Below are 25,181 nucleotides of genomic sequence, written 5' to 3'. Positions count from 1 at the left end.
CTCAGGAGCAGGAGTGTTAAAGGGGATGGATAACTGAAAGAAAGTATCACAGTATAAAGCAGGCACCCTTAAACTCGGCCCTCCAGATGTTTTGGGACTACAACTCCCATCATCCCTGACCACTGGTCCTGTTAGCTAGGGATGATGGGAGTTGTAGTCTCAAAACATCTGGAAGGCCGAGATTGGAGATGCCTGGTATAAAGGAACCAAACTTATTAACTTAAAATAAGGACGAATTTAAGTGAAATCGCACTGTATTCTTGAAGTAACCTAAGTTTAATCCATGTATACCTAAAAGGAGCGTCTCCACCCCCATCGTTCTGCCCGGACACTGAGGTCCAGCTCCGAGGGCCTTCTTGCGGTTCCCTCATTGCGAGAAGCCAAGTTGCAGGGAACCAGGCAGAGGGCCTTCTCGGTGGTGGCGCCTGCCCTGTGGAACGCCCTCCCATCAGATGTCAAAAAGGAAAACAGCTACCAGATTTTTAGAAGACATCTGAAGGCAGCCCTGTTTAGGGAGGCTTTTAATGTTTAAGAAATTAGTGTATTTTAATGTTTCTGTTGTAAGCCGCCCAGAGTGGCTGGGGAAACCCAGCCAGATGGGCGGGGTATAAATAATATATTATTATTATTATTATTATTATTATTATTATTATTATTATTATTATGTGTGTTATATACTATCTTGCCTTAAATAAATATTTATTGTTTATTTAAAGAAAACCTGTTTGAGACTCCAACTTACTAGTTATTCCCCCACCCCCCGGCAGGATACTCTGGGCTAGAATTTTAAGAGGAAAGGAAAGGAAACCTTCTGGTAAAGGGCTGTCCAGTGAGTGAGTGAGAGCAGGCCCATCGGTGTGAGCAGAAAAAGTGTTAACGGCCCACCGCACTCCGATTGTCCACTGTCACTGAGCATTGGCAGAGTGGACTTGGCTTTTATCCAGGAACCGCAAGCGGCACTTGCTGCATGCAGCCCAACTCAGCGCCCACCTTCTCTGCCCTCTGCAGAGCAGCCACACAGGTTGTTGCTGGCTGGTGGTAGCCAACAGGTGCCCAATGCTGCCTCAGCATTTCCTGCTATTGCTTGGCTGTTGTCAGTAACAAGGCAGACTGCACCTCAGATGTTTACACAGCGAGGACAATGAAAACCTTGAAATGGCTATTTCAGAGTTTCTAAATGTCCCAGTTCATTACTACAGGAAAGTGGCATTCTCAAACGCTCAGTATCCAGCTTACCAATTGAAACTGAATCACAAAAGCCCCAGACTCACAGCAAGGCTCTTCTGCATGCACGTTTCCGTCCATTCAGCAGAGGGATTTGGCACTTTCCTGCACTGTAGCATTTCTGCAGGAGCTTCCCAGTATACCCGAAGGAGCGTCTCCACCCACATTGTTCAGCCCGGACACTGAGGTCCAGCTCCAAGGGCCTTCTGGCAGTTCCAGAAGTGAGGATCCAGGGATCCAGGTAGAGGGACTTCTCAGTAGTGGCGTGCTCCCTGTGGAACGCCCTCTTGTCAGATGTCAAGGAAATAAACAACTATCTGACTTTGAAGCCCTCGACCCAGTATACCTGAAGGAGCATCTCCAACCCCATCGTTCAGCCCGGACACTGAGGTCCAGCTCTGAGGACCTTCTGGCAGTTCCCTCCCTGCGAGAACTGAAGCTACAGGAAACCAGGCAGGGGGCCTTCTCGGTGGTGACGCCCACCCTGTGGAACACCCTTCCTTCAGATGTCAAGGAAAGAAACAACTATCTGACTGTTAGAAGACATCTGAAGGCAGCCCTGTTTAGGGAAGTTTTTAATGTTTGATGTTTTGTTGTGTTTTTAATATTCTGTTGGGAGCAACCCAGAGTGGCTGGGAAAACCCAGCCAGATAGGCGGGGTATAAATATATAAATTACTACTACTATTCCCAGAAGGAATTCTCAGAAGCTTCTTTGGAGCCCCTTTGACCTTTCCCATGGACAAGGCTGGCTACACAATGTTCCCGGCCAGCACTCACCTCCATTGTGGTTGATGTTGTTCGACTCCACAAGAGCCACGCTGATTGGCCTCCGGGTAGCCAAGCGTTCCTCCTCACTCTCCAGGTCATTCTCCCAGTTGGCAGCTTCTCCTTCGTCATTGAAGTTCTCGTTGCCTCCTTGGTTGGCGAGGTAGTCATTAGCATCATCTTTGCGGCAAAACACTGCAATCCCATAGATGCTGTTGTGACCGATTTGGTTGTTTGTGATGTGTGGGAGGCTGGAGGACATTATCCAGACGCCACAGCCCTTGTTCCCTATGCCAAGAGAAGAGGGGAAAAGCACATTGGCCTGTCTTCCTGGTGTAACATTGTGCAAGAGACTGAAGAAGCTTGAGCCGGGAGCTAACTGGGTCCAAGGTGTCCTGAACTGGTTGGAGGCTGAGGAATGGGGAGAGGCAGAATCTCCACAGACTGGGCTGAGTGTCAGGCCTAAGGAGCAGGACAGCTCATTTCTGGTGGTCTTCCTCCATGAAAATCGGTTGCTGAGACAGAAAGTCCCTGCCTCCCTACAGGCATCCAAGTCCCCTCCTCTCCAAGGCTTTCCCCAAGCAATCAGAGACTGCGTCTGTGTGCAGTCAACCTCTCCTCTGTCCTTTTCATGCCTCTTCCGGTTCCGGGAGACAGGGAGGGAGGAGAGATAGTTGCAGCAGGACTCATCTCTGCTTCTTGGCCTCCTTCCTCTCCAGCTTCTGGCTCCGATTCTGGACTTCCCTCTACCACAGCCTCTGCCAAGCTCACTAAGCCTTGTTTCCTCTTTAGATTCCTCCTCTTCCCCATCTTCTCCCTCTGACTCATCGTTGTCCAGCCCCCAAACCCTGGGCTCCGAGTCCTTTTCCCTTGGATGTTCCCTAGCTGGTGCCTCCCACCATTCCTCTGCGTCCAGCCAGTCCCTGACAGGCCATCATCCATTTTGAAACTGGATTCTACAACAGTCTGTGGAGAGCTGCTCTGCTACGCTCAGCACACAAGACCCAGGGAAACAAGGATACGGAGGTGGTAATAACTCCACTGTCGGCAGATGTTTACCATAAATGGTGTTTCCTTCTATGAGCCCTTTCCCACGCTCCCCGACTACCACGCCGTCTGAATAGCCACAGCAGATCAGGTTACTTCTGAGTACAGGGTCACCTCCACGACGGATGTCTGTACCTCCCCACTGGTTCTCCCGGATGACGTTTTCTAAAGCAGTTTAAGGAAGGAAGAATAAACGAATGACTGCCAATTATCCAAAGGAGCACCGGAAATGACGCTTGCGCATGCGCACAAGCTATTTCTGGTCCTCCGGCAACCCGGAAGTGGGCCACCACGCCGTGCCGATAAGAGCGGGCAGCGGCAGTGGGTGCCGGGGGGGGGCGGATAAACGAGCCTCGGGGGCAGCAGTCTGGGGGCCCCTGGTCTACACTGGCTGCCAGCAGCTCCTTTGGGGGGGAGGTGGCTCAGGCAATTGACATTCATTCCCAGTCTTACTTGCTCAGCCACTGAGCTAGGGACCATCCTGGCCAGGAGTGTGTGTGTGCCGTGGCCCTGGGCACATGATTTTTGAGGGGGTATGAACCAGGCATCCCCATGCAGACATCCCCAGCACAGCCCAGGCCAGTGCTCTTCTCTGCCCACCAAGGTCAGCATTAGCTGGCTGGGCTCCCCCCTGCGCAGGCGGACAGGTGGCTCAGTGTGGCTGGTGGGGGTGGGGTTGCTCTGCAAATGAGGGCCGGGCTGTACGCCCCCGGCTTGGCACCCATGTGCCCCGAACACCGGCAACCGATGCTACACCACCATTCCTCCCAACGTGACATCTTACTAGTTCGGAGGGCACGGGATCAGACACGATAAAACCCTGCCAAAACTGAAATGAGGATTCCACTGCTTGGAGGTTAATTTTCGCCTGACTCAAACCCATGTCCCATAAATGCTTTCCTTCCTACACCTGTTATTTGGCCTCTTCCGTTCTCGTTCACAGCGATGCCAGCAGCAAGGCCTTGGAAGATGTGGTTCCCACTGGAATGAAAAAGGGTGGAGAGCACTGTCAGTGTTTTATACTGTTTGCTTATTTGTATAAACAGCACAAGGTGAGAAAATAGGAATAGTTGGAATATATGCAACGAATAAGAAAGAGTCGGAATTTTAAAAAATGCTAGAAGACAGATTGTTGGAGTATATGGGCCAGGAGATAATATTAATGGGAGACTTAAATGGGGTAGTCTATCTAGAGATAGATAGGACAGTAAGAAAAACGGACTCAAAAGGAGGAAGACTACCTGTAACTTTTTTCAAAATGGTGGAGAACTTTAATCTGATTGACATATGGAGGTTTAAACACCCAGTGGACAGAAAATTCACGTTCTTCTCAGAACCGCATCAGTCTAGCGGAAGAATCGACTCAGTATGGATTTCTAGAGAATTATCAACACACGCCAAGAAAAGTAGAGATACTACCAAGAACACTTTCAGATCATAATTCAGTAATACTGGAATTAAGAGGGGGGAAATATCCCACTTAGATGAAGGACTTTAAGATAATCAGAATATATTACAAAAAGCAGAAAAATCTCCAAAGTACTATTTATTTGTGCCGCAATTAAGTCACCAGATGCCAGTAAGTGACTATATCTGAATTCAAAAAGTCATTATCTTAAACTTTGCTGTTGTCAGACTGAAGACAGAAGTTTCAAAAGGTATCAGCAAAGAGTATGATAGCTTAACATGAAGCAGTTGTTTTTCATTATGACAGCTCGAGCCCTTGAATATTCTGGTTTTTTTATAGTATTGGTTTGCTTCAATTAAAAATTATTTTTTTAAAAAACAGTATTGAAAGCTGCTGAGAGATCAAGGAGAACGAGCAGTGCTTATCTCCACCCTGTCCCTATCCCTTCCCTGATAATGATCTTTGTGGGGGAATAATAGTATGGTGAGATCTCAGTCAGCCTAAAGAGAATCTCCTGAAGCCATTCTCTGGATGCTGCTGGGATTGATGCTTTTAAGAAAAAATGCCAGAGAAACAAGCTTTCCGATTGGTCCAAAGACCCAAGTGAGACTTCTGTTTGAAATACATTCAGGGCTGCTTGGGAATAATTAGCGTAGCAATAATATCTTCTTAAGAATAACAAGCCTCATCTCCCACAACAAAAACACTAGCAAGATCATCAAGTCAAATGCCTCTTGTTTTAGCAGGGACAAACTGATCTCAATTATAATAGACTTGCAGGGTTTTTTGTTTTGATGAGCATGCTGCTGACAGCGTTGTCTAGGAAGAGAAATTATGCCTCCGCTCTGAGCTCCCTTGTTCTTTTACATTCATTTCCTCTAGACTTCATTCACTGCATCATAATCACCAGACAAGAAACCTGCCTATTTAGAAATTGCTACTTATTTGACAGGTCTGTTTCAGCCCAGTCGTGACCCTTATGGTTTGCAGATTAATAAAATCTGTTTCACACTTGTCAGTTGAGCTATTATGCCGGAACAAGCCGTTCCCAAACGGATGCTTAAGCCTGTCTAGGTTGCTTTGTGTTTCGGAAGAGCGTTGTGGGGCTGTTGTTTTCCTGCAAGAAGTGTCTGCTGTTGCATTCGCAGCACAGCTCCGACATTCATCTCAAAACAAGAACCGCCAATAAATCAGTAGCAGGTTTGCATGCCCTATAGACTTCCAAGTTTGAAAACTCCACAACCTGGAGGGTGATGAACTGAACTTCATGGCCAAGTTGGGATTCAAACTCTGGTTTATTCAGACTCTAGCCATTTCGCCACACTAGCTCTATGGACTGCCTACCCAAAGTAGCCCTGTGCTAGGGATGGAGAACACTGGGGCCATTCAGCTATTGTCAGAGTATGGTGGTCTGAAACTGCCACAACTTGGAAGCTAGCAATGTCTGAAGAGATGCAGATTCCCCATCCCTTTGCTACACACCCTCAGGCCATGTAGTCCTTGCATGAACCACGATCCGCTGCTGCAGGACTGGGTGAGGGAAAGCTGCCATTCTGGGAAGAACAACCATTTTTTATATGCTGCCCATCTGACTCGGTTACTCTGGCCACTCTGGGTGGCTTCCAACTAATTAAAACACAGCAAGACATCAAACATAAAAAACTTCCCTAAACAGGGCTGCCTTCAGATGTCTCCTAAAAGCCAGATAGTTGTTTATTTCCTTGACATCTGACGGCAGTGTTCCACAGGGAGGGCGCCACTACCGAGAAGGCCCTCCGCCTGGTTCCCTGTAACTTTGCTTCTCGCAGTGAGGGAACTCAGAGCTGGATCTCAGTGTCCGGGCAGAATGGGGGTGGAGACGCTCCTTCAGGTATACTGGAACGAGGCCGTTTAGGGCTTTAAAGGTCAGCACCAACACTTTGAATTGTGCTCGGAAATGTACTGGGAACCAATGTAGATCTTTCAGGACTGTGTTATATGGTGTTGGCAGCACTCCCAGTCACCAGTCTAGCTGCTGCATTCTGGATTAGTTGTAGTTTCCCAATCACCTTCAAAGGCAGCCCCACATAGAGTGGGAAACATTGCTCCCCATTCTATATCAGCAACCTTAGAGTTGCCCAGAACATACAGTATGAAAGCGACTGCAAAGATGCAGGTACATTGGCCTAAAGACTTCATCTCCCTGTCAGTGCTCTTAATAATAATAATAATAATAATAATAATAATAATAATAAACTTTCCTGCTCTTTAGCTGCATGGAGGACGTGTGGGTGTATTGTTTCAAACCGACATCCAAAAAACGGCAATAAATGCTGCTGTTGAATAACATACCTCACCAGAGGGTTGCCGTTATACAGGATGTAAATGCCAGCCTCTTTATTTCCATATATTTGATTGCTACGGATGATGCCTTTCCCGTTGCCAAGGACAACGATGCCGGAGCGAAGGCCGCCGTGGATCCTATTACACTGCCGTTTGATTTATGCACAAGCACAAGAGGAATGAAAAATAGAAAGCAAGAGGGGGAGAGGGAGATCAGCCACAGAAAAGTCAAGGACTCAGTACAATAGCAGAAAGGTCAGCAAGCCTCCGGACAAAAGCGCCCAGCTCTTTCAAAGCTGGAAGTAGCTTGTTTTCGAGAGGAAGAGCCCAATTTTGTGTCTCCTTGGAGAAGGCCTGGCATTTTGGCTGCGACTAAGCCTTTTGCCTCTATAGCGGCCACTCGATATGGAAATCAAAAGGGCTCCCATCTTGCCTTGGCCCCATTACTCAGATAAATACATAATCTCGTCCAGCAATTCCTAAATCTGGGGCAGGAATAAAGGAGAGGGCAAAGGCTTATTGGCTCTTAGCAGCTTCTGAGTTGTGTCTCAGCTGTGGCTTTTAATATGCAGTTATTAGCAAGTGGTGATGTTTTAGTTTCTTGCTGTGTAAAAAGCCTCACCTACTGATTTCTGCAGATTAAACTGCTGTTAAAAAGGCACAGGAGTTGGCCAGGCAGGATTTCTTCTTCTTTTCCTGGTCAGTTAGCAACCCTAGCTCCTGCGGGCAGAGAATAATGACGTCCGCGGGCCAATGTTACATTTGTAGATCCGATTTTGGGGGTGAGTGATCCAGCTAAAATTCCAAATGCAAGTCAAACACTTCGGGGACCATCTTGCCTGGTCTTCTCAATTTTCTGCACATGCCCCCTTTAATCAGAGGTGTTTCCTCTGGGGGCACCCCAACTTCAGAACACCCTCCCCTCTGAGGCCTGCCTAGCACCAATATCAGCTCAATTTGGACACCAGGTTAAAGCATGGCAATTTTCTCAGACATTTATGAATTACCACTCCGCTATGTAATAACAGAAATCAGCTACTCAGTGTTCTAAGATTATTTGCTCTTTTGCCAGCTTTTTGTTTTCCTGGTGGGATTACAGTAGTGCTTTAAATGAGTTCTTTGACACTGTCCTGAGAACAGTTTGACTGAGGATGGGATAAATGCTTTTTTTTATAAATACGGGCACATATCTGAATGAGCCAATAAAAGTCACCAACCTATCATCCCATGCCACCGTATTGTGAGGAATCAAGACCACAATGGACAGGAAAAGGTCCATTGCTCTGTTTTCTACCCAAAGAAGGGTGGGGAAAGAAGGCATGGGAAACCTCCTTGCACCAACACATCAGAATGAATGGGACGTGTCTCCAGTCCCTCCAGCCCCTGCCTTGGGCAGCTGATTCAATTTTGAATTGCTTCCTCCTCCTTAAAGGAAGGCTGCTGTCCACCAGCAAGCCTAGGTCCACACCCGCTTGCATTGTGCAAGGATGGAGCCTCTCACTAATAATAATAATTTTTTATTTATACCCCGCCCTCCCCAGTCAAAACCGGGCTCTGGGCGGCTGACACCAGTAAAATTACAATAAGACGTAAAAGAAAGAAAAACAATTAATTAAAATACGGGTTAAAATGCAGCCTCATTTTAAAGTAGCCCAAATCAAAACCATAAGGGATGAAAACATAGGGGTCAAACTGAGTCCAGCCCAAAGGCCAGGCGGAACAGCTCCGTCTTGCAGGCCCTGCGGAAAGATGTCAAATCCTGCAGGGCCCTGGTCTCCTGTGAGAGAGTGTTTCACCAAGTCGGGGCCAGTACTGAAAAGGCCCTGGCCCTAGTTGAGACCAATCTAACCACCTTATGGCTCGGGATCTCCAAAATGTTGTTATTTGTGGGCCTTAAGGTCCTCCACGGGGCATACCAGGAGAGGCCATCCCATAGGTACGAGGGTCCTAAGCCACCTCCCTCTTGCACAGCACTAGGAAAAGCTCTACAGTAGCAGGGATGTGTCCCACATAACACAACCCAAATAATAATGATAATTTCTTATTTATACCCCGTCCATCTGGCTGGGTTTCCCTAGCCACTCTGGGCGGCCCCCAACAGAATATTTAAAACACGATTAAACCTCAAACATTAAAAACTTCCCTAATAGTAACTAATGAATGACTTGTTTGGACTCTTGGACGGCAATGAAAGCTGCTTGATCATTACGGAGTTCCAACATCTTTAGCATGGCATGGGGGTAACCTAAAAACTTACTGGAAGGGAGCAGCTGAGAGCTACAGGTTTTTCATACAAACATAGGAAGAATTTGAGGATAAAACAAGTAGCCGGCTTAGATCAAAAGCAGCTGTCATGTTATGCAGCAAACATGGGATTCCCAAGACTCTGGCTGCAGCATAATGTGAATTCAGGGGACACATGCACTGGGGAGAAGTGTTTACGGGTGTGACTGCTTGGCGCTACAGCCCTCCATGCAACTTATGTCCCCAGGCTCCTTTCCTTCCCAGCCAGGAGTCTTCCAGTTTAAGACTCCAGCTAGGAGGAAGAGTGCCCTGGGGAGGGAGACTTGCAGGGGGAGGGGTAAGCACCTGCCTCCCGCCTGTTGCTTCTCTCTTACTAATGCCCACATTCACTAAACATTTGTGTTAGGTGAATCCCAAGTTTGTGGCGTCAAGCTCTTTGGGTAAAAACTCGAGCACACAAGGATCAATACCAGGATCAGAGGGTTGGCTCCCTTCCGAATGTCCACGCCAGCTTCACAGTTGGAATGGATGTTGTTTTCTGCAATCAGGCCTCCCGCCCCAAGGCGCAGAAATATCCCCGAGGTCTTGCAGTGGTGAATGTCATTCTTCAGCATGACGATCTAAAGGAAAGAAAAGGCAAATGCATTTCTAGAAAAAGGCAAAGGAGGAGCTAGCGTTTGTCAGGCTGAGATGGTCAAACAAAACGGGGTCAAGACTGAGCTGTGGTGCAAGAAGCCTCTAATTTGAATCTTGTCTCTGCCTCAAATTGCTTTGGTGGCCTTAGGGAAGTCCCTATTCTCCTTTGACACTATCCAGCCGTCCTTACCCCTTGTGCATCGAGGGGAAATGAGGGACAGCACCCTAGCTCACCTTCTCCCTATCTTACTGTGCCTGCATAATTATTTCCCAGACTTCTCGTAACTGAGATGCATAATTTTCTGAATTAAAATGGAAGCACACTTCACTCTCGCATCCAGAAACAAGCTGACTTTTTACAGTATGAAGGGGAGTTATCTTCTCCCGGGAAGCCCACCTCGCTGTGTCTCTGAATGAGTCATCACTGATCTGGCACGCTTCCTGACTAGGAGGCAGTTCCAAAGCAGTAACCCACACAGAGACAAAGGGGGTGGGCTCCTCTGGTGGCAAGTAATTGTTCATTGGACGCGACAGGATTGCTCCCTACTTGCCCTCAAGAAAGCCTACCCCAATTTCTCTGCCCCAAGAATCATCCCAGTCAAGAGGCATGGTCAGAAAGGAGCAAACACAGAGCAATGACTCATGCAGAGACATAGAGGTTGCTTTACGCTGACAAATCCATTTGCTCTCAATACAGAGACTACAGGACTGCCTGCCTTTGGAGGAACCCATTCCATGCTCTTAATAATAATAATAATAATTTATTATTTATACCCCGCCCATCTGGCTGGGTTTCCCCAGCCACTCTGGGCAGCTCCCAGCAGATTATTACTATTATTATTAATAATAATAAAGCGATAAAACATCAAACATTAAAAACTTCCCTAAACAGGGCTGCCTTCAGATGTCTTCTAAAAGCAAGATAGTTGTTTATTTCCTTGACATCTGATGGGAGGGCATTCCACAGGGTGGGCGCCACCACCGAGAAGGCCCTCTGCTTGGTTCCCTCTAGCTTCACTTCTCACAGTGAGGGAATGTTGAGTTGGAAAAAATTCCCCAGATAGTTATGGAGAGGAGTTCTCGGGGAAAGGACTCTGGGAGAAATCATGTGCTTTGGACAAAACTTGATGGTCTTACTCCCAAGACTCTGAAAAAGGTGGGGGAGCATACGCTGGGTGGTTTTTTTGTTGTTCAACCTTGCTGATAACGCACTGTTTAAAAAGTCTTCTGCAGGTTAGAGTAATTTGCATGGAATAATTTGACTCATAAATTGTTCTGATGCCCTAGAGCAGGGATAGACAATGTGGTGCCATTCGGATGTTGTTGGACTACAGGTCCCATCATCACTGATCAATTACCATTCTTGGTTAGGGATGATTGGAGATGGAGTCCAATGACAGCCACAGGGCACAATGTTGGCTACCACTGCCCTAGAGAGGGATCTAAATTAAGCCCATTCATTTTACTTGCATTTAGTAAAGAAAGCTTAGAAAAACACTGAAACTGCCCAGCTCGCCCAATATTTATTAAAAGCTGACACCCATTCATTCTTGTGTATGAACTTAGGAAGCGGAACGTTCTCTGTGGAAGGACAAAGCACTGGGAAAGATTCCAGAAAATTTTCCGCTCCACATCACTGTTTTCAGAACAGAGACTGAGTAGAAAGCATGCAGGTGGTGCACTCCCAGGTATTCAGAACGACAGAACGAAAGCTGTGCAGAAGCAAGCAAGACGAGAGCAGTACATCATGCAGAGAAGCAGCAGGCCTCCTCCTCAGTGTGGGGACACTTTGAATTCACAGTATGCTAGCAGCCCCACCGCACACAGTTTTGAAGTTCCTGGTTTACAGAGCAAGAGACTGAGAGCAAACACACACACACACACACACACACACACACACACACACACACACGAGAAGCATAATCTACTCAGGCTGGCGAAAGTGAAAAGTGAGGAGGCGCTTTCCATCCTGGCATTGTTTTATTTGCGCATGTAAGTGGTTTAGATATTCATGCGTACTGCGCTGCCTAATTCCATTCCAGTCGAATAAACCTTTAAACCCATGTCTGACAAGCGTAAAGGAATAAATCTACAAATTGCAATATCCTCGCCTTGGTAAGCGCCGCGTATCGAAGATTATAATTAAATTACAACGCCTTTATTTGCTCATTTGAAAAGGTGGCTCGCCCCCCAATCCGTTAATTAAAATGCTGGAGCGGAGGGGAGGGGGAGATGGCTGTGCTCCTCTCCTTATTAGTCACTCACCATTGACCTGGCATGGAGGTCAAGCTCCGATTAGAATACTAAGCTCGGCTCTCGGGCGCATTAACAGAAAATACTGTGGTTATCCCCATAACAGTTAATAGGATGACAGGTGTTTACAGCTCTCTTAATTTCTGACCGGGACGGATCCACCTCAGGGACTTACGGAATCATTCAGCCGGGCCAGGGGTGGAGGAGATGGACGCCAAGGTCAGTCTCGTAAGCAACGCCACAAAAGTTACTGGCCTGCAACAACTGTTTGGTGAGAGCCAGGCAGCCGGTAATCTAGCTACCGATTCGTGAGCCACTCTCCATGAAACTGTATGTCCTAAATATGTAAATACTAACATTTTATTAGGTACATTGTGACGTATGTCCTGTATGGTTGAATGGAGACTTTGGGTGGAATTCCACGTTGCGCTGATGCGTCATCGGTCCATCAACGCAAGCATTCCCGCTCGCCTGACAGAATGATCTCCCCTCTCCTCCATCTGCACAGTTCGGGGGGGGGGGTTCGTGGCAGATTTGGGAGGTGCACGGGGAAAGACAGGGGGAAGGAAATCCCTAATGGGAGTCCTTACACCAGCTTCCACTTGAGCAGAGTGATTGTCAACATTTGACACACACCCTTCAACTCTCATACTGGCAGGGTCCTAGAATTCTCCCAGCTCCTTCCCAAAGCCTAGTTAGCGCTTTCCCAGATTTGGGAAGGAGGGCCCTGCCAGAGCCTCACATCTCCTTCCCCAAACCCGGTGTCTCCGGCTTTGGGAAGGCAGCAAGAGGGATGGGGGCAGGGGGCTCACATTTTCGCCTTGCTCCCCCACCCAACATGGCAGTGTGCGGCCCACAGGTTCCATGTCTAAGTACTCTTGCGACCCACTTGGTATGAAAAGTTGGGCTGCCCTGCACTAGCACTAGTTGAATCTGGCCCTTTATGCAGATCAAGAAAGCAGTATGTACTATACGTTGACATTTTATGTTCGAAGAATCAGAGTTGGAAGGGACCTTGAGGATCATCTAGTGCAGGCATCCCCAAACTTCGGCCCTCCAGATGTTTTGGACTACAATTCCCATCTTCCCCCACCACTGGGCCTGTTAGCTAGGGATCATTGGAGTTGTAGGCCAAAACATCTGGAGGGCCGAAGTTTGGGGATGCCTGATCTAGTGCAACCCCATGCAATGCAGGAATCTCAACTAAAACATCCATGACAAATGACCCTCGGACTTACAGTGGTCCCTCGACTTACGAACTTAATCCGTTCCGAATGCACATTCATAGGTCGAAAAGTTCGTAAGTCGAGGAAACCACATGTAAAAATTCGTAAGTCGAGGGAACCGCATTTAAAACTGCCAAAGGTTTCCATTCGGATGTAGAAAAATTCGTAAGCGTGCGGCCATTTGTCCCGTTCGTAAGTCGAAACCTACGGATGTCAGGTAGTTCGTAAGTCAGGGGACCACTGTATTGCTTTTTTGCTTGCCTAGGTGGAGGGCAGACAGGGCTTTTTGCAGTCGGAACTCACTGAAACTCACATTCCGGCACCTCTCAGGTGACCATTGCCATTATAAGAGAACAATGGCGTTATTCATGGCGAGTTCCAGCACCTCTTTTTCTAAAAAATTAGCACTGAGGGCAGAGATGGGTGTGTGAGTGGGCACAGGAACTAGTTTACAAACAAACAAAAATGCATTCCTTGCTCTGCCCACTTTTGCCTCTGACACCACACAACGTGGGCATTTGTGGCAGCCCTCAGCCTGAAAAAGGTTCCCCACTTCTGTGTTAGAGGTACAGCAGTACTGTCCTCCTTCCATTGTCCTTTCAGCCTCAGTTCCCCTTCCGTAATAATAATAATCCTTTTAGTATTCATACCCCACCCATCTGGCCAGGTTGCCCCAGCCCAGTGTTCAAAATTCAACAGGCACTAGGCGCATTTAGCACCTGGCTATCGGCCACTTGTGACCAAGCGAAGATGCCCGGGTGCCAGGATAGTGCCTGCTGTCTCCACCATCTGGAGGTGCATGCCTGGGGATCCTTGGATCTTGCCTGTTTTCACGCACTAACAACACACCCTGTAGTTATATTTTATCTGTAACAATCAGAATGAATTTCAGGAACCAAAAGTCACGTTGAAAAATACAACTTTTGAGTCAAAATGGCAACTAGACATTCCGTTTGGGCAACTGTAATCCTGCTTAAAGGAGCCATTTGGCACCTAGCTTATATATCTGAGATTCTAACACTGCCCCAGCCACTCTGGGTGGCTTCCAATGCATATAAAAACATAATAAAACGTCAAACAAAACTGCCTTCAGATGTCTTCTAAAAGTTGTATAGTTACTTAAATCTCCTTGACATCTGATGGGAAGGTGTCACTGCCGAGAAGGCCCTCTGCCTGGTTCCCTGTAACTTCACTCCTGCAACTTAAACTGCACTTCACAGTGTTACGAGAATTAATGAGATACAGAGTCGTTTCTCGCTGCCCTTCTAGGTTTTGGGAATGCAGTGGACTAGGAACCAAAACAAATGGGATTCCATCTTATAAAGTACATATTCCTTTAAGAAAAGAAAAAAAGCTCTGCTTCTGTTCAAAGTTCTGTTCTCAAAAGCCAAGAAAACAAACTTCCCTCTGCTTCCTTTCCTCCCTCCCTCCTCTTTGAAACAAGCGAGCAGCAAATTGCTGGCTTGGAACGGCAGGCTGAACGCTGCTCAGAAAAATGCAGGTGTAATTGCAGAGCATTTCACCCGGGAACAATAGCTGGGTAACGAACGGCACACAAACCCCCCACTTAATGCTTCACTCATCAGCTAAGCTGAGCGCTCAGAGCGCAGGAGTCCTGCACTGAAAAATGACAATCTCCCCGTTTGGCTTCTGCGCTTCTTGACGCTGTTATTGCAAAGGAGCAAATCCAGGGGCGGGAAGAGAATACTCACGCCATCCTCCACAATCTGCGGAGACCAGGTGGCGAGAGTTCCCAGAAGAGGCATCATGTTGAGGCCGGTGCAGCAAAATCGACACAGACTCCTGTGATACCTTAAGGCTAACAAATCTGTTATGGCATAAGCCGGAAGCAGCCAATGTTGCAGACTGCAACTCGCCTCATCCCCGACCATTAACTATGGTGGCTTAGGCTGATGGGTGCTGTAGCCCAAAAGAGCTGGAAGGCAACACATTGGCTACTGCTGGTATAAACTATTGTTGACTACATCACATGCCATCAGACAGAATCATAGTGTTGTAGAACTGGGAAGGACCCTGAGGGAGCCCGACGCAGGAATACACAGCTTCCCCGTACAGGGATCGAACCTGCAACCTTGGAATTAGCAGCACCACGACGCTCTGACCAGCTGAGATGCATGATGTGCTATCCTTAATAGATGAAGAAGCAATCTTCAAGGGAGACTGTGATATGGAACCTCTGAATTCATCAAGAAATTCAATGCCATCAGTTCTGGACTCAATCAGGACAACAGGTTTCCACCATGCTGCATGCATTACTTGGCTTACTGGTGCCAGGATCACTGCATCGTCGTCTACTACTGTTTTGAGAATTACCGCTATTAATGATGCAGCCATCACTATATTTGTTCCCCTCTGAATTCACTGCTTTATAACACACGCACCCCAAGATGAAAACACAACCCACGGGTATATATGCAACTGAGGATAACGATTCATGCATTTGATGAAGAGGGCTGTGGTCCACAGAAGCTTATGCTACCATAAATTTGTTAGCCACCAAGGTACGACTCAATACCTTTGTTGTAAAAAGCGGCAGACCTCCAGTCCTGGGGGAACAGATTCCAAGGAAACAGTTCTACTGTTTTGGAAGCTGCAGAAAGATTGGGGGGGGGGGTTGATGGAAGCTGGGTGTCTGCCCAGCCCAGCACCCTGACAGGGGTGCAAATGGCCCCCTCACCAGTCATCAGATTGGGGATGGGTCAACAACCCCCTCCTCTTTGTCACAATTAAATAAGGAAGGGGTGTTGTGTGTGCGCGCACACAGATGGAAAAATGTGTGTGCAAGAGTGTGGGTGGCCACATCCCATGCAGGCATGTGGCCCTCAGGTGCTTGGCAAAGGTCAAATGTGGCCCTCAGTCCCAAAACAAAGGTCAGCCAGCCCTGCAGCAAAGCATTCATGGATGAAGGGTGCAGCATATACAATTCACGTGGCCCAGTTTCTTTTTTCTGTGCCCAGGAGCTGCCAATATCCTGGCCACTGTCTCTGAATAATTAGGATCCTAAAATCTCAACAGCTCCCTACACAAAAGGCTTCCTTTTTAAAGGTTGCTAAGCAAGGAGCACCAGCACGCTCGCCAGATTGTTGAAGAGATATGCGCAGGATTTAAGACCTAGCCATAAATGGTTGCAGACTCCATAAATTAAATTGTGTATTGCAATTCACATAACATCTCCCAAGCCCTTTCAAAACTACCTTGGCTGGACCTCTGAATTCTTCGGCGTGGAAACGGCAACCAAGGAGGACTCTCGCAGCTCTGCCTTTCTCCCCAGAGCCCCCTTCTCTGAGGAATGACCCACCTTCAGCAACCTGCCTGAAGATAACTTTTTATTATCGGTACCCTGCCCAACTGACTGGGTTGCTCCAATTGGACGAAAGATTCCTGCAGGGGGTTGGACTAGATGATTCTTGTGGTCCCTCCCAACTCTACAATTCAACCTCCATTTGGCTTCTTTGCTGCCTCTGTTTGGGAGGACAGTGACAACTTTCCTATTTAATCGATCCTTTATTTAATCTTAGCTTATTTGACCTGTTGTTGCTTTACTGCTTTCTACCATTTCTTTATATTCTGCGGTGTTCTGCTGTTTCCAGCATACAACCCTCTGGTCTCCTTAGGGAGGAATGGCAGGCACAAACTATTCCAAATCGCAACTAAATTAGGAGGCCAACATCCCCAACTATTAATAGGTGTGAAGCTCAAGGTTTGGAAATCCCAAACCGACCGAACACTACTGCTGACTTAACCCAGGCATGCGAGATTTTGCTCCTCGTCTTGTACGGCACCTTACTGTTTTGTATGCATCGCACAGCATAGGTCAAGTCCCGGAAGATGCTCCCTTCCACTCTCACTTGTCCTTGGGAGCAAACAAAGATGCCGCCTTTCCCATCCCGGAAGAGGCACTTCCGAACGAGGCATCCTTGCATGGCGTTGGCAAGAGACTGCGCCTCCTTGTCCTTCTGAAGCTCCTGCTGCAGCGTTTTCAGCTCGTAGTCGCTTGGAAGCGCCGCCAAGCCGTCGGCCTGTGGCCTGCCATCAATCACTTTGGCCAGCATGTGGCTCAGGCTGTGCGCCTGGTAAGGCAGCCGGCACATTGACTCCTCGTCGTCCTCGTTCTCGCTGCTCATGCTCAGTTCGCTGTCACTAGAATCCGTCTCCATTGTCGTGGCCTCTTCCCTGTTGGCCCCGTGGAGATGCCCAGTGACTTCGCACCCTTTCTCGCACCCTTTCTTCAGCATTGCTGGAGGGTGCGGAGCAGGTAGCGCGTTGCCAGGGTCCCCACTCACCACAATTTCACAGGTCCGTACGCTTGTCAGCAGAGGCCCCTGGCTCTCCAGCTTTGATGCGCTGCAATGTGTCTGTGGCTCCGGCATCTGTAGCGAAGCGGAGCAAGATTTGGCCAATGTGCTCAAGTGCTTACAGGCCCAGTTCCTGTCCACAGATGGGCAGCCATCCACGGTCACCGAGGCGTTTTCACTACCCACAAACTCACAGTTTTCCAGGAGGCAGATGGCCACGCTGTGGAAATTGATGGTGGACTGGTTGAAAGTGCAGAATTTCACTTGGCAAGTGCCCGGGGCATGGATCTGAAGCTGTCCGTTCTCAAAGTTGCAGTTGTCAAACTGGACATGGCCCGAGGTTGTCTAAAGAAAAAGAATGACACCAGATCAATCTATGTTCAGGGAACTTTTTAATGGTTGATGTTTTATTGTGTTTTTCATATTTTGTTGGAAGCCACCCAAGTGGCTGGGGCAACCCACTCAGATGGGTGACATAGAATTATTATTATTATTATTATTATTATTACTACTACTACTACTCCTAGGGACGCGGGTGGCACAGTGGTCTAAACCACAGAGCCTAGGGCTTGCCGATCAGAAGGTCGGCAGTTCGAATCCCTGTGACAGGGTGAGCGCCCATTGTTCTGTCCCAGCTCCTGCCCACCTAGCAGTTCGAAAGCACGTCAAAGTGCAAGTAGATAAATAGGTACCGCTCCAAGCGGGAAGGTAAACGCCGTTTCCGTGCGCTGCTCTGGTTTGCCAGAAGCGGCTTAGTCATGCTGGCCCCATGACCCAGAAGCTGCCTGCGGACAAATACTGGCACCCTTGGCCTATGAAGCGAGATGAGCGCCGCAACCCCGGAGTCGTTCGCGACTGGGTTTAACGGTCAGGGGTACCTTTACCTTTACCCATTACTACTACTGCTACTACTATTTCACAGTCCAGATACCAAGAAGATTTCCAAAGGAGACCAAGGGAGACTGCACGGGAAACTGTCCTACTAGAAAAGCTAGCTAACCAATGGAAACGAGCATGGGGACAAACGAAGGAAGATGCCTTCACCCTGGTGTGGCTCGCCTTTATTACATATGTAGGCCAACAAGGCAATGACCGACCCCCCAACAGCATACAAATCGATATGGCTAATTTGATACAGTTACATTCCCATCACACACACACAAACAAAACACACTGCAACTGACCGGCTACAACTGGCCATGCCCCGGGCTTCCTGATCTCTTGCACCGCCAGCAAAAAATAAAGATAGCTACTCAAGTGATGCCGACACAAGACCTCTGCTCATACACTATGCCATAGCTGTCAGGTTTTCCCTTTTCTCTCGAGGAAGCCTATTCAGCATAAGGGAATTTCCCTTTAAAAAAGGGAGAACTTGACAGCTATGCACTATGCAAAAGAATGAAATGTGGGGAATTTTATAATTTACCTTAAAAACCATTGTAAACAAAACTGTTAGTAGGATTGGAATAACACTTGTCGTTTAATGGCGAATTTTGAATATAATGGGAGATGTAAAAGATCTGGATTATTATAAAAGACACAGGAGGGAATTATTAATAACAGGACCTGCCAAGGGGAGGAGGGAAGTCCGGGAGATTCTTTGGAATCTTGTATTTATGTTGTATGTTGGATATGTGATTGTAAAACTCTAATTTAAAAAACCAAATAAATACATTTATTAATAAAGAATGGATCTTTACCGTCTCTCCAACAGACTTCTGTTTCCTCCCCTCTCTCCCCACTTCTCTCACCCCAACCCCATACTGTCTACAACAGTAATGTCTCTGTAGAAAGGACTCTACGATCTGAAAACTGAGAACCTGCGTGTACCTTTGTTACCCAAGAAAACCTTTTAATAAAAACACAAGCACAGGACCTTGCAGTTTACTCTTGGTCTTCTACCTGTCCTGGGGGGACCAGAAACCTATGACTGAGGCATGATCTCAACCGACCTTGCTGCAGGACAGCTCTGACATTTTCATGCCCGAAATAGAAACCATCATGCTCTTGTGAAGCTCTCGGTTCAATGTGCGCCAACTTGAGCAAGAGAACCTTCAATGGACTGCGTCATCCATCCATTGCCCATTCAGATCCATCCATTGCCCATTTTCTGTTATTCTTACTGGTGCCCAGAGTTCACTGCTTGATCTAAGTGGTAGACAAGGTGGTGGTAGCTCCAGATGTTGGACTCCAATTCCCATCAGCCCCAGTCATCAGGATGATGGGAGTTGTAGTCCAAAGATATCTGGAGAGCCCTACGGTCCCTCCAACCCATTCGCACTCACCTTATATATGATGGGCGTGAACCAGGCTGGCATGAAGACCAAATTGCATAACCTCATGGTTGGACAGTGCTGGTCGAAGCTCACCAGGAGAGCTACGTCTCCGAGTTTGCCCCTTCCCATAATTTCCACAGGGGCCTTAAGGAAGATTTCGCTCTGCTCTTCGTACACTCCGGGCAACAGGACGATCCGGTCATAAACACCCGCTGAAAGCAAGGCACTCCGGAGATTGTCAAACTCACAGCCGGGACCCACGCAAAGGACGCGCCGGTCCTTCTTCCTTCTGAACAGGTAGAAGCAGTTGGAGGATTCGAGGTCCTGGCTGTTCTTGGTCCAGGTTTTCGAAGCAAGGTAATGCTGCTTGAAGGCTTCTCTCCACGACCAGGGCTCCACATCGGGCTGGTTGGGCCAATTTGGGTGCCGGCATTCAATGCAGCCGAGGCAGAGCTGCCTCCACCGGGTGTTGTCCAGGCTGAGGATGAGCTCGTACCACGCTCTGCACACCAAGCTGCAGCGGCCAAGGTCAGGAAGGCGCAAGTAGGACAATATCAGGCGCCACATCTCCAGTGGCAAGCCACTGATTTCCATCATCACCTATGAATGGCAAGGCACAAAGACATATTACTCTCTAGACATAATAGGAGATGCTCACCTCTTTCCTCCCCTTCCTTTCGAGGGTTGTATGAGGGATGGGGATCGGAGAATCAAAGAACTGTGAATGGCTTTTGAAAATGATGGAGTAGGTGGAACTGGCAAGATTAACAGTAATGATTAGAGGCCAAAATGACAAAAAACAAACAAACCACTGAGGACTGGAAAGTATTTAACTATTATAGCGAGATGAAACCATGAGCATGATTTGAAATATGAGCATCAGCATTAATTACAGTAGAACCTTGGTTTTCGAACATAATCTGTTCCAGAAGACCTTTCAACTTCTGAAACATTTGAAAACCGAGGATCAATGGGCGGTCGGCAAAATCCATTGAAAAAAAATGGAAAAAACTTGCAGCAGAAGCCATTTGACTTCCGAGGCGCGTTCGAAAACGGAACCAGGTTTTCGGCGTTCGGCTTCCGAGAGGCTCAGAAACCGAGGTTCCACTGTATTAAGATAAATAGGTTAAAATGGCTGTATTGAATATTATACGTGAAATATGCAGCTTTAAAGGGTAAATATGGAAACCATGGAAAGGTCTATGGCTAAAGTAATTTATGGTCTGTGTCAAAACCTGTAAAGTTTTTCTGTGAAAAATCAATAAAAAAGATTTTTTTAAAAGCGAAGCTGAGAATTTTAGAGCTGAAAGGGACCGTGAGGGTCAGCTAGTCTAACCCCCTGCAATGCAAGGGGCTCAAACAGACCGACCTATCAAACCTGAGACCAACAAGCCCACTTTTCTCTTCTCCCATGCACGAGGAAAATCGATTTCTAAAGGCGACCTTCAGCAACCTGCTATTTGGACTGCAACTTCCAAAACATCTGGATGCTTTAATGTGTGTCCAACCTCAGCACTTTAGGGCTTGATCACCTGTAATAAGCCAGCCCCTCAAATTCTGCCTCCAAGAGAAATGCAGCTGTTCATATCATTTCACATCCTCACAAAAACAACACTTTTCAGAAATCAAGTGATCTATACGCATCTGCAAACCGGGCAGTGTTATACCCTCAAACCAGTTGTCTTCCAGGTGTTTCGGATCACAACTCTTATCAGCACCAGCCACTGCTCTGTTTTCTGGGGAAATCATAGCTGCCAAGTTATCCCTTTTTTAAAGGGATTTTCCATTATGCTGAATAGGCTTCCTCGCGAGAAAAGGGAAAACTTGGCAGCTATGGGAAATGCTGGCATTTCCCTTTTTCTTTTACAATGGTGGCCACGTATCCGGAACAAAAGAGGGGATATAGGGAAAGAATCCCTTTTAAAAACCAGGCACCTTTTAGAACTTGCATCTGTTACGCTGTTGCCACAGCGGCAGCTCAGCAGCCTCAAAATACCCCTTCTTCCCTAGCTCACATTATTTCCCTTGTAAGACAAGTTGCAATTCTCAACAAGAAAGCACAGGAAAAGTAACCATCTGCAGGCAATGGAGCAGCGTTAGGCACAAAATGGCTCCTTAAATCAAGGTTACAGGCACCAAAACAGAATGTCTAGTTGCCATTTTTGGGCAAGACGGCTCTAAAGTCTTGTTTTTCAAATGATGGACTGGCTGTGATTGATTCTCAGTTAAACATCAGGCTAGTTCAGATTACAAACTTGAGTTAGTCTAAGAGCTCTGAGAACTTAAAGAAGAAAAGTCACTTGATCCAGTGACAGTCCACACATATACTGTATATTGGCCTATTCCAACTGCTTTTTCTTAATTGTGACTGCTGTTGCTGCTCAGGCTGCACAGGAAAAAGCATTTTGCTTCCAGAAATTCATTCCAATTGTGCAGATAAAAATATGACTGTTTGTTATTATATAGCACCTTGATGGGTTTTTTTGTCTGTTTGCTTGTTCTGATAATGTATTAATTGGTTCCTGTGATTTTGTCTTTCTTGTTTATGTTGGTTTTGTGCACTGTCCCTGGATAAAGAGACTTTTATTCTTTCGGTTCTCAAAGTTCTTAACCCAATATCAGGGTTGTCATTTGAACTAGCCAGATGTTGAACTGATAATCAATCACAGTCAGCCTGTGATTTGAGCCATCTTGCCCAAAAATGGCAACTAGATATTCCATTTTGGTGACTGTAACCTCGGTTTAAGGAGCCATTCGGATATCTATCCAAGTTTCTAACACTGTTGACAGTTTGTTGTGCAAGTTCTCTTCCATTACCGCCAAACGAATTTTACCAAGTACTTTCTTTTACAATCACCTTCTGCTCTCATTGACCATTAGCCTTCATTTGCTTCTTTCAGGGGGGGGGGACTCTCACCCCCACCCTCTAAAGTGGAATCCTTCTTTCCCCCCCTTCTTGTTTTTGCCACTCTATGGGGGCTTAGGATGTCCCTTAACAAGAGAACATGAATCACTAGCTTCACTGGTGGGAAATGGTTATTTTTTTAACCTGGAGGTAAATTGCTATACTGTAGTTCCTCGACTCTGCTAAAAGCAGTTCCTTAAGGCCACCACTGACATGCACATTCAGAGCCAAACCACACATGATGCAGGAGACCTATTGTTGAACATCTCTATGTCTTGAAAGAAAAAGTAAAAAGCTCAAAGCAGCTAAATTGGCTCAGAGCAGGTGGTGCTGGAAAAAGTGGCTTTAACTCCCCCCCACGCTGCTTTTTAGACTGAAGTCGCCCCCATCTCCTGAAAGCAGCTATTAGTCCCACTTTCATCAAAGTGGTGGCTTGCGGGGTATCAGCATTTCGAACATCTCCCATGGCTTAATAGCTCCCACGTAGAACACCATTAGGACAAGGTAGATGTCCCACTTCACCCTCCAGATATTAGTGTTAGAAACTCAGATATATAAACTAGGCGCCAAATGACTCCTTAAATCAGAATTGCAGTTGCCAAAACCGTATGTCCAGTTGCCATTTTGGGGCCAGACTGGCTCAAAAGCTGCATTTTTCAATACGACTTTTTGGTTCCTTGAAATTCATTCCGATTGTGCAGATAAAATATAATGGTTAGAATTCTGCAGGGTGCGATGGTAGTGTGTGAAAACAGTCAAGATCCAAGGATCTATGTAAAATGACATTTGGCACCAGCTTTGTATAATATAGGCAGGTACTGTAGTTGAAAAACTATTTTGCTTCCTCTGGTTTTTAATCAACACATTGTGGCTGGTTTTTGGAGCTGCTTTGAAAATGCTATTGCGACACTATGCATTGCTTTGTGCTGTATTCTCTGTTTTACTGAATTTGTATGTAGCCACTTAAAAAAGAAAAAAAATCCAAGGATCCTGAAGGCGTGCACCTCCAGATGGTGGAGACGTCAGACACCATCCTGACGCCCAGGCGTCTTTACTTGGTCACATGTGGCCGATAGGCAGGTGCAAAATGCGCCTGGCAAATTTCGAATGCTTGATACACATTGTGTGTAAAAATGAAACCTACCCTTTCATTATCCTAAACTGCAAGTATAACAAGATGGTTAATTGTAAGCCTAATTAAGCCTAAGAGGAAAGCAAAGGCCACAGTCACATGATCCCCTAAGGGTTGAAAGCAAGTGTTTTACCAATGGAAACTAAAACTTGTATCAACTTCCTTAACATCATGGTCTCTCTCTAAGTTCGCTCCTAGGGGAACTGCTAAGTTGGAGGTGCCTATTGCCTACCTGCAGCCCCCAAAGAAATGAAAGAAGCACCCAGACTTCTTCCAAGGCAGGTAAACTCTGTAACATTTTAAGAAAGGGTGTCAGCTCAGTGCTAGAGCAGAAGGTCCCAGGTTCAGTCCTTGGCATCTCCGGGCAGGGCCGGGGGACAGTAGCCAAGGCTGTAGTTAGATGGACCACTGGTCTGGATTACTATAAAGCATTTTTTCTAGGTTCCTAGGATCTGCTTGCAAATTGCATTTCCATTATCTCCTGCGCTATTACTACTAATAAAAAATACTAATCAAACGCATCTTATGTGCGTCTTGCAAAGCACATCCTATGCACAGATCTACCACTTAGAAACGTTGTGCATATACATTGCTACCCCCCCCCAAAAAAAGTGGGGAGCCCACCGGGTTTTCAAACATAGGGAATGATGCTCTGAGCACAAAGAGCGAAGCCAACAAGTCTAAAGCCATTGTGTGGAGGGGGAAAATCCCGCCTCCCTCCCCTCCAAAAAAATCACCAAAACCACCCAGAAATCAGAAGCACATCCGGACAACATCCACAGATCGCATTTTGTGAGCGCGTTGTGCAACCCGCTCCATGTTTGCTCTCCCGAGGGGACTTCCTCCAAGAGCAGAAGTGTGGGCACAGGCAGTAAAAACACACCCCGAGGAAAAAAAAACTATGCATGCAGAAAAGCACACCCCGAGAAGAACTATGCATGCAGAAAAACACACCCCGAGAAAAGCTATGCATGCAGGAAAAACACACACCAAGAAAAACTATGCATGCAGAAAAACACATCCCGAGAACAACTATGCATGCAGCCGACCCTGAACATCTGCAAAAGCGAAGCGGGTTGCACTGTGCAAGGCGCGCGTGCCTCGGCCCCGCTTGCTGGCAGAGCTAAGAAAGTGCAAAACAACAACAACAGCAAACATGAGTTTCCCGATCTGGTTTTGCTCTTTTGTTTCATTACCTTATGACGGCATCCCGGTCTCTTGCAAGAAAGCGCCTCTCCGCCAGCGAGCCGAGCCCGGAGGCTGCTGGAAACACCCCGGGATCGGAGCCACTCCCCCGGCTCCGGCGCGCACGGCCGCGCCGATCATAGAGATCTTCCCAAGGAAGGGAGGCGCACGAAGAGAGCATTTCCTCAGGATCTCTATCATGGCGATCACATGGTTGCCGGGGTCCTGGAGGAGAGAGAT

The 25,181-nt window shown here is 47.1% G+C and overlaps 1 protein-coding gene across 1 annotated transcript in view; it reads right to left on the bottom strand.

The window, feature by feature from the left end:
- The window catches only part of FBXO10 (F-box protein 10), a 30,209-nt gene extending 5,066 nt beyond the window's left edge, over positions 1-25,143 (bottom strand). The window contains exons 1-8 of the mRNA XM_035140719.2: positions 24,953-25,143; positions 19,729-20,319; positions 16,931-17,788; positions 9,483-9,632; positions 6,778-6,914; positions 3,949-4,019; positions 3,051-3,203; positions 2,004-2,279 (exon numbers count right to left, since the gene is read on the bottom strand). Of these exons, the coding sequence (XP_034996610.1) occupies positions 2,004-2,279; positions 3,051-3,203; positions 3,949-4,019; positions 6,778-6,914; positions 9,483-9,632; positions 16,931-17,788; positions 19,729-20,316 (2,233 nt within the window). The 5' untranslated portion in view covers positions 20,317-20,319; positions 24,953-25,143. The remainder of the gene's footprint in view (positions 1-2,003; positions 2,280-3,050; positions 3,204-3,948; positions 4,020-6,777; positions 6,915-9,482; positions 9,633-16,930; positions 17,789-19,728; positions 20,320-24,952) is intronic.
- Between the last annotated feature and the right edge of the window lie 38 nt (positions 25,144-25,181).

The sequence above is a fragment of the Zootoca vivipara genome, chromosome 16 (assembly GCF_963506605.1).
Source record: "Zootoca vivipara chromosome 16, rZooViv1.1, whole genome shotgun sequence".
In the NCBI taxonomy this organism is placed as follows: Eukaryota; Metazoa; Chordata; class Lepidosauria; order Squamata; family Lacertidae; genus Zootoca; species Zootoca vivipara.
The sequence above is the reverse complement of the archived record's forward strand: the minus strand, read 5'-3'. Positions and strand labels throughout refer to the sequence as shown.